The 21263-nt window shown below is 37.2% G+C and overlaps 1 protein-coding gene across 1 annotated transcript in view; it reads right to left on the reverse strand.

Moving 5' to 3' along the window:
- Positions 1–2787: 2787 nt before the first annotated feature.
- Positions 2788–21263, reverse strand: part of aqr (aquarius intron-binding spliceosomal factor) — a 57135-nt gene continuing 38659 nt past the window's right edge. Inside the window, exons 25-32 of the mRNA XM_016250442.1 lie at positions 19884–20093; positions 17295–17482; positions 16562–16733; positions 10120–10205; positions 8653–8829; positions 6471–6573; positions 4948–5064; positions 2788–3009 (exon numbers count right to left, since the gene is read on the reverse strand). Of these exons, the coding sequence (XP_016105928.1) occupies positions 2788–3009; positions 4948–5064; positions 6471–6573; positions 8653–8829; positions 10120–10205; positions 16562–16733; positions 17295–17482; positions 19884–20093 (1275 nt within the window). The remainder of the gene's footprint in view (positions 3010–4947; positions 5065–6470; positions 6574–8652; positions 8830–10119; positions 10206–16561; positions 16734–17294; positions 17483–19883; positions 20094–21263) is intronic.

Genomic DNA, 21263 nt, shown 5'->3' on the forward strand with positions numbered 1-21263 from the left:
GTGCTTGTGGTGTTCGGCCAATCACAATGCACTGGGTCAGCTGGCCAATCAGAGCAGACTGCGCTTGTCGGAAGGAGGGGCTTTGTAGAAAACGAAGCGTTTGAGAGAGGCGGGGCATAGAGGACCTACAATAATGTACAGTATTTGAAAAATAATGTGTTTTTTGAACATTAAAGCATGTCAACATATTCTGTTACACCAAATACACAAAATAATGATCTTTAAAATAGCATCATATGACCCCTTTAAAATAAATGCCATTTGCATTGATAGGATACTTTTTGAAGACAAAATGTGTCAACATTTTATGTCTTCATTTTTTAACACTTTATCAATTATCACCTCAAGTCTTTGTAGCATGCTTGATATCTTTAAAATAAACGCCATTAGCATTGATTTATTTTGTAATTGTGGTAATAGCATCTGCTAAAGATGTTGTATTGGTAGCTTTTGAGAATGACCTTCCATCAAAGTGCTATTCTGACAGTTTCATTAATTTATTGAATGATTTTAGTTTCACATTTCACAAATACACCAAAATGCTGGTCTTTTTCAAACAATCATTGCTGAATAATACTGATGCAATAACAAACTTAAGAACATTGACATGAATCCTCACAGACTCAGTTAAGACGGTTGTTCAATGTGAGGGTTAAATGAGAAAAGCAGTGTGGGGTTCATCACATATGGCAGAAGCTCATCTAGGCATTCAGGCCTTTTTCCATCCTTGATCTCACACACAAATGAAATATTTAGAGGGCGAGTCCAAACACAGCGGCTGTCAAATGTGCTTCCTCCACCGCACGCAGCGAGGCAGCCCTGTGCGTACGGCCCGTGCTGCCAGCACAAACTTGAACCAGGCCATTTTGGCTGGTGAAGGTTCCCCTCAGGACTGTTGGGAGGAAAAGAGACAAAGACAGAGAGAGAGAGAGAGAGAGAGAGAGAGAGACACAGAGACAGAGAGAGAGACAGAGACAGAGAGACAGAGAGACAGAGAGAGAGAGAGAGAGAGACGCTGTGCACAAACAGAGGAACTGGGACTTGTGCGGTCATCACAGTATTAACAATATAAAAATTGTTTATTAACAGACCAACAGATGGAAGGATAGAACGATAGTAGACAGAATGACAGTTAGAACGAGAGACATAGACAGACAGACATATAGATAGCTGGATAGATAGAATGACAGACAGACAGATTTAAAAATCAGAGATAATTACTATTCTCAACACAAATGTACTATTTCATCATCACTCCTAAAACAACCTGCCCTCAGAGCATCACTCAGTACTTGCATATCAAACTTAAAAAAAAGAAAGAAATCATTTTGGTAACACTTTAGTTTAGGGATCAATTCTCACTATTAACTAGTTGCTTATTAGCATGCATGTGACTAACATAAATGGCTGTTGACTTGTAAAACACATATTAATGCCTTATTCTGCATGATGACATTTTAGATCTTTTAATATCTCCCCCATACCCAAACTTAACAACTACCTTAATAAATATTAATAAGCAGTAATCAGGAGTTTATGAAGGCAAAAGCCATCCAGCTCAATTCAGTTTAAATAGTATCTGTGCAATCAAGTCGACAATATCGCTGGAAATTAAGTGTCCCCAACTAAGCAAGCCAGAGGAACCAAAACTCCATCAGTGACAGAATGGAAAGAAACTTGTTTTTGTAACATATAGTGAGAATTGACCCCTAAACTAAAGGCTGACTGCATTTTTTTTTTTTTTAAGAAAGCTTCATGTATTTTTTTTCTCTCTTTCTCCACAACGTTTCACAGCTTGACGTCTTATCACCATCAGACATTTATTGAATCATTATTAAAATCAGGGGATCTTCAGGATATTACAGTCTTTCCACTTTTCAGCAGCCATGAATTCAATAACAAAGAATATATATAAACCGTATGTATATATATATATATATATATAGAAAAATAAAATGACTGTTGCATTTAATACACGTGTGGTGTGCAAATCACAAATTTCATGTTTCCTCAGTAGATCAGTGCAATTTTAGTTTCAGTAATTTTGCTATTTTTCACATTTTTATTAAGTTTTCATATTTTTTTTCAGGTTTTGCTTATTTTAGTACATCAAGTTAAACTAAAAGAAAATGCACTCAGAAAAAAATTTATATATATATATAAAATAATATATATAATTTTGTTTATTTCAAGTAACAAAAGTTTTAGTTAAGTATAATGCTGCAGTACATGGAGCTGAAAATCAGTTTATTCATTAATCTGTGAGAATAATGGGAATGCTGCGGTTCTAAATATAAGTATTTGACATGACAGTACAGATTGTTTTTCTATCAGACTGTTGGCAAATCGACTTAAACAGAATAATGCACCGATACAAACTTTTCTTCTGCACTTTCTTGACCTGAAATGGACTCTTTTATGGCCTGTATGGAGACTCAGCGGCTGGTTTTGAAGAACTGCATCTTGCGTCCTGGACCGCACAAAGGTCTCATGAAGTCTCTAGAGAAGAGAGTTTAACAAACTCTTCTTGTAATATAAGTATACTCATGTGTTTCAACATTGTGAACTCAGACATCAGTACCAGAAGACTGTCATTTTTCATATTCAAACAGCCTAAGAGAAAGAGATACAGAGAGGAAGCAAGAAAGTGATACTAAGGCTTTAAGAAAGCATCAAGTTCTAGTCACAGAGAATCAAAGGCACAGTAAACTGTCAAAAACATGTTGACTATTAATACAGCTGAAGTGAAGAGATGTGGAGGCTGAGCACTCTTCTTGGCTATTGGTCTCAGCACAGCGCTTTGCCGTGCCGCATGTTCTGGGCACACTTTCTGCCCAGATTGGCCCCCTCCATCAGCAAGTCGGCCAGCCGGTCCAGACCCAGGCAGACGGTGAGAGGGGCGACGAGGCCGTACAGACCCCCCAGCATAATGCTCAAGGGCCAGCCGAGAACCAGCAGCACCAGCAGCCAGACGATGCCCCAGAAACACGAGCCGCACGACATCCTCTGCTGCAGGAATACCAAACACAGCTTTTTAACATTTCATTCACACGCAACTCTTTTTTTCAAAGTCACTTTACCAAGCAGCGCTGTTCTCCAGAGGAAGAATTTGGGTTTTAATTAGGATGCAGACACACTCCTGCCTTCAGAATATTAATACATCACTGCAATAGAGTTTCAGTGCTAATGAGAGCAGTAATTAGGAGAGAGTGAGATCAGATGCATCACTCCCTTAAAGGGACAGTTCACCCGGAAAATTACAATTTGCAGAAATCTACACAATCTCATCTACCTCTCCAATGGCCTGAGAGCGTTTCTCCACCAGATTTGGAGAAATGTAGCATTGCGTCACTGTCTCAGCAATGGATGCTCTGCAGTGAATGGGTGCCGTCAGAATGAGAGTCCAAACAGCTGATAAACACATCACAAGTAATCTACACCCCTCCAGTCTATCAGTTAACATCTGGAGAAGACAAAAGCTGAAACAAATCCATCAAGACGTTTTTATCTTCAAACTGTTGCTTATGAGTCCATAATAACGCTTCCTCCAGTGGAAAAAGTGTTCTGGTCTGAATCAGGAGAGAAATCTGCACAGATCAAGCACTGTTTACAAGCCAAAACAAAACGGCTCTAAACACACATGTGGCTGGAGTTTGATGTGAGAGACAACAGCAGATGGACTTTTTCACTGGAGGAAGCATTATTATGGATTATGGACTCATATTCAGTCCAGAAGCAATGGTTTAAAGTTAAAAACATTAACTGATGGACTTGAGTTGTGTGGATTATCGTGATGTTTTTATCAGCCGTTTGGACTCTCATTCTGACGGCACCCATTCACTGCAGAGCATCCATTGCTGAGACACTGATGCAATGCTACATTTCTACAAACCTGATGAAGAAAAACTTTAACTTAGATGGCCTGAGCTTGAGTACATCTGGATGTAAATCTCACAGAGGTGGTCAAATTCCTTCAGAGCATCGGAGAGAGCGCTGGATGGAGAAACCAGCTTTCAAAGGGATGATCAGGAACGACATCAGGCCTCACAACAGTTCCTGCAACACTGATGGTGAGCAAGTGCAATAATAACGCAGTATTTCATCAGTTAATTTGTTAAGTGAAAACAGTTGTTAGTTCACGGTGCATTAACTAATTATACAGGTTAGGATTTTAAAAATGTGTTTGTAAATATTGAAATTAACATTACCTGTTATTAATAAATACTGCAGAAGCATTTTTTATTTTTAAACCTTATTTTAACGGTGTTTATATATAATGCACTGGTTTGTTGTGATGAAAAACATTTTGTAAACTTTAAAAAAAAATGGTCATGAACTTGCAGCAAACATACACTTTGGAATCATTTCAGTTTATTACAGACACACTGAAATATACTTAGGTGCAATCATTTTACCTTCATGTGATTTCTCTTTGCTTAAATGACGGAGTAAAAAGTGGCACATCTTACCCCACTCCTCATTTTGATATTTAACTGATAGTAATGCTGTTTTTACACTTTTTTAAATTAATTTTTTTTACTGCAATGCCATTGAAAATGTGGGCTTCCGAAGGAAAAGAAAAAACAGGGCATTTCATAATTACAAAAGTATTTTGACTTACTTTGACTTTTATGCACTAAATGGTAGGTTTAATGGTATTTAAAAAAAAAAAGTTCATAAAATGCCAAAATGGACAAACTAGAAGGCATGTGATCAGCGTGCGGTCTGTCTACTGCAATAACTGACAGTAAAAGCCACGGCTGGATTAAGGAAATCACATCAGTCTCATGCTGCTGTGTCAGTACTTTCTGCTCTGGAGTGGCGCAAACTTGTATGCTTTTGTTCCAAATGTCCAGCTTTTAATGAGACCATTTACAAAACCCATTCTGCAAGCTGATGAAACACTACAAATAAAACACTTTAAATCCGCATTAAAGGTTAAATCACATTTATGGCCGTCGGCTGCTGCTCTTCACTCGGAGTCTCGGGACGCTCCTCATCGGCCTCCATGGGCTCCTCTGAGCTCAGCAGCTGACGAGGAGGATCCAGGAGCTGCTGCTGCTGCTGCAGAGAGAGAAGCAGTAAATGAACCATTAAACCGTAAATCAAACATAACGTATGAATCAGACACCGTACCATTTGACAGAAAGGATCCCCAGTGCTGCTCCTTTGAGTTACAATTTTTGATGCATCTTAATTTTTCAGCATCTCAGTGTTAACTTGCAATGCATTCGCCTGCATCTGTAATATTGTCCTCTTCATAAAACATGACTTATAAAATTTTTACTCATTTACTGCTTTGAAACAACACCAATGTCTATATTAACATTATAAACCCTAAAATGAGTGTAAAAACTATATTTTGTAACAAAATTTGAAAATTTGACAAAAAAAAGTTTATATAAACCTAATATTTAAGCATAATCATTGACTATTTTTGTTATGCATTTAACCGGTCAGAACAAAAACAGCAGATGGGCTGAATGAAAATGCAAATTCATTCTCTGGCAGTAAGAAATGCAGAAATACAGTAGTTACCCCAGTTAGTTCTTTACACAAAGTTAGAAGCACTACTTTATTGAGCATCACACAACATGCAAAATGCAGTTAAATCGTCTTTAAAGTCAGTTCCCTTCAGTTATGCATTACTGGATTTGCACAAATCATGTGAATGGAAATTCAAAGTCAGAATGGCAAATAACTTGCTCTGCCTCTGACATGAGTTGCGTTAAAATCAAAACAAAACATCTATAACAATTACATTTTTTATGAACTTCCAACTGAAAATTGAATTACACTACAAAAACTGACCCAAACTGGGCTCAAAACCCAAAAGGTCCCATTGGGATCTTCTTTGATTCTCATTTATTCAAGACAGAAAATCTGACAGCATTGAAAAGCACAGCTGCATCACATGTGAATTCAGCCAATGAGTGAAGCAAAGCAGCAGTTTAATTAGCATGAGGCTCTGACGTTCAAAACAAGATCCAAACTACAACAGACAGACCATCTGTCTATTTCCTTCAGAATGTCATACTCGTGTTCACCTGCAGTGTGTCATTTTTACAAATGCTACAAAATCGGGCTTGAAGCAATTTTTATTGTCATTTAAGTGCTTAACCTTTAAAGAATGTTGTCTGATAACCTCAGGAGCTCAAACTATATATTATATGAGCTGCTTAATTTTCTATTGCAAATTTCACAATATAATTACCAAAATTGGTCTGTTTGGGGTTTAAGACGGATAAAATCAAAATAAGACTGAATCACTCAGCAGGAGTTAAGTCGCTCTGCAACACACTGGATCATTTATCGTCGTATACAAGAGAGACAACAAATACATTTTTAATTGCTTAAAGTCATGTGACACCCCTTTGTGCTCTATTCAAGGATAGTTGCTCACACGTCCGAGCTGTTTAAAGCTCTGCATTATACGTCAGAAACGTCTCTGCAAACACCAGCACACTTACTTGTCTGTGCTGCTGCATGCTCTGAATCATGTGCATGTACATGTTGTAAACCAGGTTAGCCATCTCCGGCATGTTCTTGACCACCTGATCAGGATTTTTGGCATAAAAGAAAATGTATAATTTTGACCCATACAATGTATTGTTGGCCATTGCTACAAATATCCCCCAGCGACTCAACACTGCTTTTGTGCTGCAGGGTCACATGTTAGCTCTTTGCTGTCAAACCCCAGATAAAGCAGTACAAATAAAAAGTGCAAGATGAGCGCAAGGGTGTTTGCAAAAGTTATTTGAAAATATGCTTTATTTTTGCAGTTCTGCTATGTGACTAATATTATATTATAATTAGAGATGCACCGATACCACTTTTTCCAGTACTCGCCCGATACCGATACTTTTATTTTTGGTACTTGCCGATACCGATATTTTTATTGCATTTGTATATCTTTTAAATATTGGGTACAGAAACCAAAAGGGTATGTATAATGTTAGTTGGTAAACTTAATTTATCAAACAGATTCAGCCAAACCAACATTTATTCAGACACCTTCAACATTTCTCACATTATCACAGTTTATTTGCTATAGTTTAGAAAATGGTAATAAAATATGACAAGAACTCAGAGTTAAACTGTGTCAGAACAAATTCAGCTTGATAATGTTAGATAATTTTGATAGAAAGGTATGTAATAGATTACAATCAACCAAAAAAATTCAGACAGCTGTTAGTATGACAGTATTTACACAACTATCAATACTTAGTCGGGCAGCCCTTAGCCTCAATGACAGCCTGTAGTCTCCTGCGCGTGCTGTCACACAGCTTCATGCAAACCTCAACTTCTCGGTCAACAACTCGGTCTCAATAATTTTTGGACCCAAATTTGTATACATTTTACTGGTAGTCCACTGTATGAAGAATTTTTGGGTATGATTTGTCAGAGTTTACTTTATTTTGCTATCCTCACTTACATAAATGGACTGTAACCCACTAGTAAAAAAAATATAAAAAATTATATCCGTCTCTGAATAATTTTTGGTTTGACTGTATATCCTTCGGTTATTTTCACACTTAATTATGCATAACAATTTGGATATAGATTTATCGGCCAACATATCGGTTATCGGCTTTCAAAAATAAAGAATTATCAGTTATCGGCCAAAATGTTCATATCGGTGCATCCCTAAAAATAAATGATGTTTATAGTGAATGCCCCTATGAATGGTCTTATTTTTATGATTTAGTTTTAATCCAAAAAATGCGTGTGCTAAGAGAGTGAACATCAAAGATCACACAACAGAAGTGTGCGCTCTCTCTCACTCGCTATAAATCTCCTAAATGTGATATTTTCAGAAACAGAAGTCACGTTTTTCCATCTGAAACGTGCTGTGATTTATATTCCAAAGCCACTCATATAATGCAGAAACACTCAAGCAAGCAAAGCACGCGCAACGTGTGCAGGTATTTGTACTGATGCAGAATGAGAGGACAGTAGTACAGCCTAGTGCATTTCACACAGGCTGCTAGATTCACTTTCGCCAGAAAGTCATTTATGCCTAAGGTTAAAAATAAATAGGGATGCACGATATATCGGCCACCATATCGGTATCGGCCGATAAATGCTAATTTTTTCTGTTATCGGTATCGGCCCGATAAGAAAATGTTGCCGATATCTTAAAGCCGATAAATAATGCATTATTTCCTTCAGAGACACTTCAGATGCGCGCTGTTCGTTTGCAGCCTTTTGTGCAATTGTACATTGTAATATTGTGTTTATTTGATATATATCTGATTTATCTCGTATAGAATGCGTTTGGTTAAGTTAAAAGAGCGCTTCAGTTTACCGGTGATCATCTTTAGCTCAGCGCACGCAGCTCAAACAAACTCCTTTCTGCTGTCTGTTGTTCTGTTATCGGTGTTTCTTTGTTTGAATATGGCGCTTATCACATGCTGTGTGGTATCGGCGTTTGGTATCGGGGCATTTTAACGAGTACGAGTAAGAGTACAGGAGGCCAGTATCTGTACTCAGTATCTGTGCACGATACCAATACCAGTATCGGTGCATCCCTAATTATAATAATATAATAAGGCACTAATATAACTTTTGCAACGGATTGATTTTCGAAACTATCGCAAAAATCCCGATTTCTCCAGCAAGCCGAGAGCCATGTTGAGGTGTGACGCGCCGGCTGTACTCACAGAGCTGTAGTATTGATGGGGCCGGATGTGCAGCTGCAGGGGTCGGGCGGTCAGCTGGCTAAAGGCTGGCGTCAGCTCGTAGCAGTTCTGGAAAAGAGACACTCGAGCAAATATGTAGAGGCCGAGCCTCGCACGAGACATGGCCACAACCAGACGCCGCACATCTCTGAGGAAAGACAGAAAACAGCAGTCACTTCCGAGAACAGATCTGTGGAGTAGTGTTATTTTAACATACTATTGTAGTTTTTGTTATTATTTTGAATTTGATTTGACTTTTATATTGTTTACACTTCAGTTTTAGTCATTTTATTGTTTTTATAATTTTTTGTTTTAACGTCAATATAGAATTTATTATTTTTTATTTTATTTCATTATTTTTATTTATTAATTTTAGATATTGTAGTCCTTGAACTAAAACTAAACGAAAACGAGAACTTTTAACTAGCTGAAATAATAACTTTAAATTTTTAACATTTTATTTTATTTCAGTTAATATTTATATTTTAAAAATACAATTTTTATATTTAAAAAAACATTTTAGAAATGATTAATTAATGAATTATTTAATTGTTATGTGTAGCTAATATTTTTAAACAACAGCTTTAAATATGCCTTGGTCAATTTTAAAAAGTGATGGGTATTATAGTCAAGTAAAACCATAAAAACGTTTTCATAACTTGTATAATATGTGACCCTGGATCACAAAACCAGTCTTAAGTGTCAATTTCTCGAAATTGAGATTTATACACCATCTGAACGCTGAATAAATAATATTTCCATTGATGTATGGTTTGTTAGGAGAGGACAATATTTGGCTGAGATACAACTATTTGAAAATCTGGAATCTGAGGGTGCAAAAAAATCTAAATATTGAGAAAATCATCTTTAAAGTTGTCCAAATGAAGTTCTTAGCAATGCATATTACTAATCAAACATTAAGTTTTGATATATTTATGGTAGGACATTTACAAAATATCTTCATGGAACATGATCTTTACTTAATATCCTAATGATTTTTGGCATAAAAGAAAAATCTATAATTGTGACCCATACAATGTATTGTTGGCTATTGCTACAAATATCCCCCAGCGACTCAACACTGCTTTTGTGCTCCAGGGACACATATATATTATAATATTGTCATATAATAATATAACAAATTTAATTTCAGCTAGTTTCCAAGGCAAAGCATCTCATTCTCATTTAGTTTAACTTAACAAAACTGAAATAAAAAGTAATATGGACATATTTAAAAACTAAATGACAAATAAAAATACAACATTACTAAACCTTAAACTAAAATTAACATAATCTAGTATTATTATAACACTGATTTTGCTACATTTAACCACATCTTTAAACCAGAATTAGATGGTTTTAAATAAGTCATATGTGGTTTTTGTTACTTTAAACTACATATTTTAATGATAATCAAACAGCCACAGGAAGTGCTCACCTCAAATGTCCTACGGCTTTGGTGCGGACCAGCGAGAGGATGATGTAATCGTTCTGTTGACCCTGGAACCTGTCCACTGTGGTCACCTACAAGACAAAGGGCAGTCTGTTATATAAGCGACTCAGTGGCTCTTTTCCCAGTTTAATGAGCCTTTATTTGAACTGAAGAGCATGAGCTCCTCTGCACTGGTTTAGTGCTAGTTAGATTTGCACACTATACTGTCTGATCAGATCTAGATTTCTGACGTTATGGACTGTCACTTCATCCCGTTGAAACCATGATCGAAACTAATTCACATCCGAGTGTCAAAGGAGAGAACGTGTGTGTATCTCAGAATGTGATCAAGTCAACAGGACTCTTCCTTTCGCTCAGAAACTCAGATAAGTTCTTTCATTTGTTACATTTCATATACTCCCTCGTATCTTCAAGTAATAAAATCTTTCTTTTAATCACACCGTGCTTTTGGGCCTCGAGGAAATTTGCGCTCCTCAGCTGAAACTGGATCTGTGGACGACGTCTTACATGAACACACCTGGAAATCTGTGACGGCAATAATGTCAAGACGGAAGGAAGTTAATATTTGATTTTCTCCATTTGATTCGACACATTTAAAACAAACACAAGACTAATGCTAAATGGTGTAATATTGTACAATATTGAGATGATACCATGAGCAGGACTGGCAAGTGTGCTGCTGTCTTAATTCAGAGGGCTAGCGATATAAAGTACATCTGCATTTACATTGTCATCTATCAGACACTTTTATCCAAAGTGACTTACAAATGAGGAGAATAGACATATGTAGCCTAAGTGCTGTAAGAAGTCTTGGTTAGCTTAACGCAGTACACGTAGCAAGGGTTTTTTAAAGGGGTCATATGATGCGATTTCAAGTTCTCCTTTCTCTTTGGAGTGTTACAAGCTGATTGTGCAGAGATAAGATCCCTGAAGTTGCAAAGACTAAAGCCTCGAAACCAAAGAGATATTCTTTATCAAAGTTAAGACTCTGCCACGCCCCCCTAAAACGGCTCGTTCTAACACGCCCCCACATATCTACCTCACTATGTGGAAATATTTGCATAATGCCGCCCAAATGTGCACACAAAGAAAGAAGGCGTTGAAGCAGCCATGTCAGGGAGACCCTGTGTGTTTCTAGGTGAAAGCAAAAGCACTTTATTTGGCCTTCCGAAAGTAGATGCATTTAGGAATCTTTAAGATGACTTACAACAGAACAGCAATGCATTTTATGGACGACCGTTTCGTGAACCTAGGAGAGGAGGTAATTCAGAATCAGCTACTGTTTTGTTATTAGTTTAAGTATTTGCTATTGATTGCTCAAATGCGGAGTTTTGCGCATTGTGTGTGTGTGTGTGTGCGTGCGTGTGAGCGAGAGAGAGCGGTGTGTGTGCGTGCGCGCGCGCGCAAGAGAGAGAGCGGTGTGTGTGCGCGTGCTGCACAGAAAGCAGTTGTAAAGCACAGTATTCCTGCTATGACTGTGGAGTGGTCAGCTGTTTTACACTGATGTGCTGAAACGGAGTTCTCCCCAAAACCAGCCCAGCAGTCTGTCTGGATCTGCTCATGACATTACAGCAGATATTTGATTTCTTGTGGCTGCGTGTTAAAACAGGCTGGCGTCTCATTATCATTCTGTTCTTCCTCGGTCTCGGTGGCTGGATCTCTTCCTCTCAGCAGATGGTGTCCGATGTGAAATTCATCAGCGAGTCTCGAGGAGCGTGCACACGTGCTCAGTGCCCGCTCAATACATGCCGCGCATACTCGAGTGAGACTGGCCCATTTCTGTACTGAAGTGTTAAATGCTAATAAAGGACTGAGCTGATCTCATCTTCAGCAGAGCAAGCAGTTTAACCCCTGCAAAAGAAAATGAGTCTGCTACAGGCCTTATGCACTATGCCAGGGATGGCGAACTCAAGTCCTGCAGAGATCAGCTCCAACCCTAATAAAATCTCACCTGCCTGTAGCTTCCTAGTAACCCTTCAGACCTTGATTAGCTTGTTCAGGTGTGTTTGATTAGGGTTGAAGCAAAACTCTGCAGGGCTGCTGCACTCCAGGACCGACGTTCGCCACCCCTGCACTATCCTATTAGATTTAATACGCTGCTGACACAGATTCAATCAAAATACCTTTCATATCTTAAAGTTCAGCCAAAAATGAAAATTGTAATTTACTCAACCTCATGTTGTTTCAAACCTGCAGAATTTCATTCTTCTGTTGAACACAAAGGAAGATCTTTTGAAGATCCAAAAAGGGTTTTTCCATAGTTTTAATATTATAATACCATGCACATTTTTACTTTTTTATTTAAAGAATAAACCAATCCAATATAGTTGACATTTGAGACTTATATATTTTCAGTTAGTGTTTTCAGCTTATTTTCAAATAAAAATATGGCATGCAGTTACTTCAAACAATGGTATAAACAACATTCAATCAATCTAAATTGAGATAATTGTAAAAATCGCAATTACAATTTCAAGGGAAAAATCGAAGCCCTAGATGTATGTGTATATATATATATATATATAGTATGAAATTCTACTCACCCTCATTTGTCATTACTTGTGGTGCACAAAGCAGTCAAATCAAATAAAAGTACAGATAACCTAACAGAATTCTGACCCAGTAAGTATTTAAGTAATTTTTGTATTGAACAAGTAAAATGAAAGCACTTTATTTTAATCTTAAGTATTAAATGTAAAAAGTACTGATCAATGAAATGTGTATTTCTAGGGGTGGGAAAGCCGACTTTGAATATCAAATTTATTTGTGCATTTTTATTAAATTAGAAGTATTTATTAAAATAATTATTATTACTAAGAAATTAAAACAAATGTATGTTAAGCATACAAAGAAATATCGTAAAAAAGGGAACAAAGAAAAAAAAAAGCAAGTATTTTAAGAATCTGAAAGACAAATGCATTGAGGGATTTTTCTCTTTTCTTACTCTTAATGTAGTTAAATCATGACAACTCTCTGAAGATTTTAGCATGGTGATGGATGTATTTGGTCTTGGCGGAACAGACCTGCTACGCTGCTGCTGTTGGTTATTGCTGTAGTTGTAGATTATTGCTGCTGCTGCAAGCAAGTACAGGAACTTGCTACTGCCAATGCATGTGGCGATACGGTGCCGTGAGTATTTAAGACATACTGCTGCTGCACAAATAGCATATAAAATAACCCCGTAGCAGATCTATACAGGTGGAGCTAGGGAAGGTGGAGGGTTTCAGAGAACTATGAAAGCGCGCTGCAGGAATCTCAAGTGAGTGCTAGCCAGCCATATAAATGCAAGGCAGTAAGCTCATTGGCTGCATATGCAGCATGAACCAATCAGCTTGTGCCAAGTCACTTAACTCTCTGAATATCATCAGTTGCATTAACAACCAGTCAGCCTGCGCCATCTAGAGTTTCATGACTGAACTATATATTTAAACTTAGATTTGTGGATAAAGATATTGAATATGTATTGATCTGACCTTTTTACAGCAGGTTTAATTCACAGAAAACTGACAGTCAAGACCTAAATACGATTTTCATTTACAATCATTAATACTAAACTCTGCATTATTAACTTTTCACGCCATCAGCTCTTGGTTCATTTCGAGTCAGTCATGAACAATTCACTGAACTCACTCTGATCAGATTGAATCAGTGAGTTGTTGACTCAAGAACGGCTGCAATTGAAACGGTCTAATTCGCGAATGAATCATTCGGTGCGATATGCGAACCGATTCAACAGGTTTACTGAAAAGAATCAGCTGGTTCACGATTTCGACATCACTAACGCTTCTGTCGATTTCTCCACGATATGTTTTTATGAAATGTCGTGGAGTCAAAAGTGCGACATTATGCTCTGAAATGTTGCGAAATAAAAGTTTACCAAAATAAAAAACACTCTGATAAAGTACAGATATTTGACAAATGTAAATATCGAGTAAAAATACCACTGGTCACTACAAACTCATGACTTTTTTTTTCATCCATTGAAAACATGAGATGTTAGGAGACCTACGATATCAGGCTAAAAAAATTAATCATATGACCTCAGAAGACTCTGAAATTGATCACGGACCAATTTTATAGCCTCATTAACTTCCAATGTATTCCAATTAACTAAATTTCTCGTTTTTGTTCCACAAAGTAAATGATGACTCCTTTAAATCCAGTCTCTTCCAGTGAACCACAGAAGAATAGTCTTCATTACGTCAATGAGATTGTTGTTCTGCAGTCTTGAATGCTCATAAACTAAATGTGTCCAAATGGCAGTCGTCTATTTATTTGGTTTGTACTCAGCCAGTAGGACCTTTACACGCTTTAGTGAGTCCGTCTGCCAATCACCCTCAACAACAAATCTAAATTTTTTATGACGGATGAAAGTTTCGGAGGCAGTATTTAAATGTGTTTTTTTTTCTTTAACTCGTGAACATTTCGGACTCACTGTGCAATGGCCTTTACAATTGCAATAAAAGTTACACGGTCAAAAAGCACTGCATTTGACTACAGGAATAGTAAAACCAGAAAACCCTAACAGGAACATGCAAGTCTAATTTCTAACTACTTTCTAATTTGACTAAAAATGTTTGATCATTATGCAACACCATACCAGTGATGACGCAATGCTTTATTTAAAAATTTAATTGTCAATAATCTTTACCAATTGTGAAGTATTACAAATAATCTAAAAAAAAATATATGCAAAACTAAATTGAACCCTTCTCTTGACCTAATTTGACTATCAAAAAAAAAGAAAAAGGCTAAACCTATGGGTTGAAATTGTAGGTGGAACAGCTCTGAGCTTAAACTTTACCTAACAGAGCACTGCTGATATGGCAACAGCTCCAGTAGGACACTAATAAGGGTACTAACCTACTAATAAGAGACGCTTCTTCAGCAGCTGCAAGCACTGACTGCGCAAACAATGTCCTTCCTATTGCTCTGTGAGAGGCTAATTCATACGGCCCATTAGAGCCGTGTGTGTGTGTGTGTGTGTGAGTGTGAGTGTGTGAGAGAGAGAGAGAGAGAGAGAGAGAGAGAGAGTGTGTGAGTGAGTGAGTGTGTTGGCATGGATACTGTAATGAGGACACTTCCCTCCAGGACCCCAGTAAACAGTAGCGGGGCACATAGCCGCACTCATGTGACTTGCACACTGCATGCCGTACGCTCATCACTTATGAACAATGCCGAGTTTCAGGAGCTTCTCAAAAACCCATGTCATGAAAGTTAGGCCTAATCTTTCCTCTACTTAACATAAGAGGATGTTACTTTTTTGGTATATGAAGATCATATTGAAATGTTTATAGATGCCTTTAATTAAATCTTTGCTAGTTTACCATTATATAAAGATTTTTTTCCTTTTGTCCCAGATCCAAACTGTCAATTACAGAAAAAAATCCATCATAAAAATATTAACCAGAGAATTAACAAAAAGTGATCAATATCTATGGTGTGATTTCAATTACATATACAGTGGGGGAAAAAAGTATTTAGTCAGCCACCAATTGTGCAAGTTCTCCCACTTAAAAAGATGAGAGAGGCCTGTAATTTTCATCAAGTGAAGACTTACAGAAAACGTTTGACCTCTGTCATTGCAAACAAAGGGTATATAAAGTATTGAGATGAAATTTTGTTATTGACCAAATACTTATTTTCCACCATAATTTGCAAATAAATTCTTTAAAAATCCTACAATGTGATTTTCTGGATTTTTTTTTCTCATTTTGTCTCTCATAGTTGAGGTATACCTATGATGAAAATTACAGGCCTCTCTCATCTTTTTAAGTGGGAGAACTTGCACAATTGGTGGCTGACTAAATACTTTTTTGCCCCACTGTATATATTTTTAGAAAAATAACTGCACTAAAATGTTTTTTTTTGTTTAGTTTTTTTTCCATTCAGCTAAAAACAAAACAATTAAATGGCACAAAAGAAATCAATTTTTTAAATCAACTTTTAAATCTAAAATGAAAAATAACTGCACTAAAATGTTTTTTTTTTGTTTAGTTTTTTTCCATTCAGCTAAAAACAAAACAATTAAATGGCACAAAAGAAATCAATTTTTTAAATCAACTTTTAAATCTAAAATTGTTTATACACATAATTAAAATATTTACTGTAATAAAACATTTCATGAGTTATTCTTACGTAAATCAAAGTAAATATTATTTAACTGAACATAACTTTTTTTATTGTGTCATTCACTTTCATAAAAAAAGTGAAATAATTAATTTGTATTTAAGATAAATACAATTCTAGCTATGAAAAGATTCTGACAAAAGGTTCTGCCATTTCTTCCAAAATTGTATCAAATGTAATTTCCGCCACATAATGAATGACGATTTCTGAGGTGTTTTGAAAATGACACTTGTTTTTGATGATTCAGGGAAGAAAGGAACGCTTGTGACGCACCTGTATGTCATATAACGGAGCTCACCTGATAAAAGTATGGGTTGGGTTCAGATTCCCCCACGCCGTTGAAGTCCTCCACGTTAACGAGCTGGAAGTCGTAGGTGAATCCAGGGTTCGGTGTCTGGAACTCGGGCTGGAGCTGAACATGAGGGAGGTTCCCCAGCTGCTTATAGCGCCAGTTATACAGGTTACACAGACTGCCACACACACACACACACACACACACACACACGAGAGAGAGAGTCAAAATAGGACACGTCACATCAAAAAATGTATCTGAGGACAGAACAGCTCTGCTCTGAAACCTAGAGAGCCATCTAACTAAACCGCTTTTTAAAGCATCGCATCTTATTTTACACAAAATGTGTGTATTTTTTTCTGATTATTAGAATGTTTATATACTATTACAGCATGTAATATTTCGAATGAGCTTTTATTTTTATACTTACACTAGTGTTCTTTTTAATTTAGGTTGTGTTTTAGTAATTTTGTTAGGTACTTTTGGCATTATTATTATTATATATATTTTTTTATTGTGCTGTTTTTATCAGCTGTTTGGCCTCTCATTCTGACGGCACCCATTCACTGCAGGGTATCCATTGCTGAGCAAGTGATGCAATGACACATTTCTCCAAATCTGATGAAGAAACAAACTCATCTAATGCAAGCAAGCCTATATGATTCTTTTGAGGCAGCTTTCACACTAAAACCAATAATGACATCACATGGGCACGTATTAAAAGCATCTTTCCACTGACCTGGCCCGTGCTCTGCCCTGGGCGTCCAAGTCTACAGTAGGGACACCCAGACGCACAAAGCGAGTAAAAAGTGACTGCTCCATGTTTGAATATTTCTGAAAGGCCATGTTCTTAATGACAGGAGGCAACTGATGATGATCACCAATCATAATCCAGCGTTTGAGTCGACTGTAGCCGTCCTCTGGATTCTGCATAACACAGAGACAGAAACGTTTATTTGAGTCAGTAAGGTTATGTTACAACCCATTTTGATGAGTGAAAACAACGGCATGCATCACATTTGCTGAATGAAATCCAATACTTGATTCTTGATCATTCTGGTTCAAGTACGTCACACTTTATCACTACATGTGATGTGCATTTTGTAGCATTTTTGCTTTCGACATCATCTTCAATAATATGTCTTTTTTTTAGCAAAGAAATCTGCATTTCAAATATGACAAAGTAGGCCTTATAGGCTTAAATGTGAGAGTCACCACAATATTTTAAATGACTATGAATTTCACAAGGTGAGGTTGGTGTTTAAATGTCTAGCGGAGGAGATTGTGTTTCTTTCTACTTCCTGTCATTTGTCAGAAAAAGCATCTCTGGTTTCCTCTCAGCATGGGCGGCACAGGCAGAAATTAAGTATCTGTTTCTGTTCAATCTGTGCAGTGAAGCGAGGTTAACCCAGCTGGATATTTTCAGGACTGCATCCACTGGGAAATTAATATTTGATGCCCTTCTGCATTAATATTAATCCCATCAAAGCATTCAATTTTGATGAGGCCACTATTCAACCCCGAGTCTTCAGCAGTGACGCTTGAGAGACAGCGATGCTCAAGCAGACAGACCCAAACACAGACACACTACGGCTCTGACGCACAACTTTATTACAGGAGCGTGTCTTTGTTGTCAGCAGATGAACACAAAGGATGAAAGGGTGAGAAATCAGCATCAAAGAAAGGGGCTTGCCAGAATAATGGGCTTTAGAAAGAGAGGGGGGAGATTATTATTGATGGGTTTCTCTTCATGGATGAACACACTATAACAAGCTCTGATCAGAGCACATACGTGCAAACGATAGTGGACTTTACCGATACCGATAGCTAGGTTGGACCACTCTGGCCGATATTGATTAATCAAGCGATGGATGCTGAACGAAAACTAAAATAATGCTTTACAATTACTATTAGCTATTAATAGAAAGTACTGAACCATACTTTGTAAAAATTTGAATTATTATATTGATCATAAAGTTAGTTAATAGTTTATTAACTAATGTTAACAGAATCTTAATGTTACAAATGGACTCCTATTGTAAAGCGCTACCATTTAATTTCAGCAGTCATGCTTAGAGATGGCCAAATTTAAATATCTACACAAAGGCCATAGCATTTAAATTAGCCTACATAAATATGGATATTGCATGTATACTCTCACACTTTATTTGCTTCTGTTTTAGAACACTTGATAATTATCTGATCAAATTAACAAAACATGTTAGTCACACACTCGGCAAAAGCACTGCGTCTAGGAGATCAGGCGCATCACGTTCAATTCAAAACGGTTTATTTAAATCACTACATGGACATACGTTTACTTCCAAGAATGAACAATGCGGCATAGATGAGTTTGAAGTGCAGTGTTTAAAAAATAAATGGCAAACGGAAAGAGAAAGCATGATATATATTATAGCTCTCTAAATGAAGCATACTTTATTAGAGCCACAGAAATACACAATTAGACACAATACACAATTATACAGCCTAGGGTGAAGTCATTATGTACATTAACAACGATTTGGGACAAATATGATGTAATTTAATGGAAAACTATGTTAATGGAGCTCTGTGGCACGGCAGGATTTTCTGTTGGCTGCATTTAAATCCGCATCTGAGGTTTCCCGCTCTATGCAGCGCAGCCTCACGTGTCAAAAACAGCACGAGGTGTCAGTGGTTTCTGCCTCTAGAGGCCGCTCTCGCTCTCGCACTGTATAATGACAGCAGACTCTTCTCAGCCGCTCCAGCAACGGATGCATCCCTGAAAACTATCGGCATGGATTTTTGCCGATAGTTCCAGCAATCAACTATCGGTGCCGATTAATCGGCAAAACCCCTCAATCAGTCGACCTCTACTGCAAACTACATGTGACCCTGGAGCACAAAACCTTAAGTCGCTTGGGTATATTTTTAGCAATAGCCAAAAAAAACATTGTATGGATCAAAATGATAGATTTTTTTTTATGCCAAAAACCATTAGGATTTTAAGTAAAGATCATGTTCCATGAAGATATTTAGTAAATTTCCTACTGTAAATATATCAAAACTGAATTTTTGATTAGTAATATGCATTGCTAAGAACTTCATTTGGACAACTTTAAAGACGATTTTCTCAATATTTAATTTATATTAGAGTTGATGAACATTTGATTTTTCAGGATTCACAGATGTAATAGAAAGTTCAAAAGAACAGCATTTATTTGAAACCGAAATCTTTTGATAAATATAATGTGTCCTTGCTGAAAAAAACTTGTTGACCCCAAACTTGAATGGTGGTCTTTATAAACGTACAGAGTAGGACAAAAATCTACCCTAATTTCAGCCCTACCTCCAGCTGGGTGAAGATCTTGCGGATGTGGCGATAGCAGCCCTCAGCGATGTCCATGTCGTCCTGATACGACTGGCCCTTAAACACCGGCTGAGGAGCGTTGGAGAAGTACTTATGGAAGGGAAAGTGTGACGCCACGTCCTCCGTCTTCACCTCTCGGCCGGGTTTTGGCTTCACTTTACTCATGTATTCCTCCCAGCGTGACATTACCTAAAACAGCCGAGACAGACAGACAGATAGGATCAGCGCCTGGGGATTTCATGGGCAGAACTCATTAAGAGCACTTCACTGGACACACAGCCTCGTCACAATCCACACTTAATTAATGTTTGCCTGTAATCTGTGATCTGAGCTAATGGTCCGTACAGATCCCCCGAGGTGCTGATATGAATCTACTGGCCACAGCGTGATGGATCAAACCGCAGCGAGAGATAAGAGCAAAACAAATGAAAGCAGACCTGTGTGAACCTCAGCTCAGATTCACGTCAATGCTGCGCTCCAGACCAGCGGTTCTCATTAGTGATGCACCGAAATGCAATCAAAATTGAAAAGTTTTTATTTAGCCGGAAACCTAAAATAGTCATTTAATTCATCAAATTTAATAAAATCGACATTCAAATAAAAACTGAGTTGCATATTTATACAGCATTTAAATTGCACATGAAGCAGTTTTATATATAAACTTAGTAAATAAACTTCTACTTCAATCCGTTGCTGAAATAAACGTTTATACACGGTGGTTGTAATAACTTGTTTTCATGACAGATTTATTGAAACACACATTAATAAAGATGACAGGTTAAGTAAAAATATGAATATGTATGAAAATTTAATTAAGTGCAATGAGGTTTGCTATAAAACTGACAGAATTTGAAAGCCGAGACTGTTTCATATTAGTAGCAGGATTGTAAAATGAATCGACGTGATTAGGATAATTTGATAAAATGAAGAGAGCGCGCCGTAGTTACGGATCATTTTACTTTTTTTTTTTTTGGTTTTTTCATATCCTGTTACGGAGACTAGGGCTGCACGATATATAGTTTCAGCATCGATATTGCGATGTGAGCATCTGCGATAGTCACATCACAGGATGTGCGATGTTTCGTATAGGCTACTGCTCGTTATATTTATGCTGATTGTTTTCCTTGCTCACACACAGACACTGTCTACACCGGACGCAACAGCTGTACAGAGACATTTACATTTACCCATTTTAAATACATTTAGTAGCAGAGCTATTGCAAGGGATTTTCAGTTCTGGAAATCCATTTATCCTTTGTTGAAACTTCTACGTCGTCGAAGAGAGCGCAGGTCACGGTTGCTTAGCAATGGCAGACGCCACGAAAGCGCAAGGTCCCGAGCGCTTTGGAAAGAAGGAGA

This window comes from Sinocyclocheilus grahami, unplaced genomic scaffold (assembly GCF_001515645.1).
Source record: "Sinocyclocheilus grahami isolate Dianchi unplaced genomic scaffold, SAMN03320097.WGS_v1.1 scaffold989.1, whole genome shotgun sequence".
Lineage (NCBI taxonomy): Eukaryota > Metazoa > Chordata > Actinopteri > Cypriniformes > Cyprinidae > Sinocyclocheilus > Sinocyclocheilus grahami.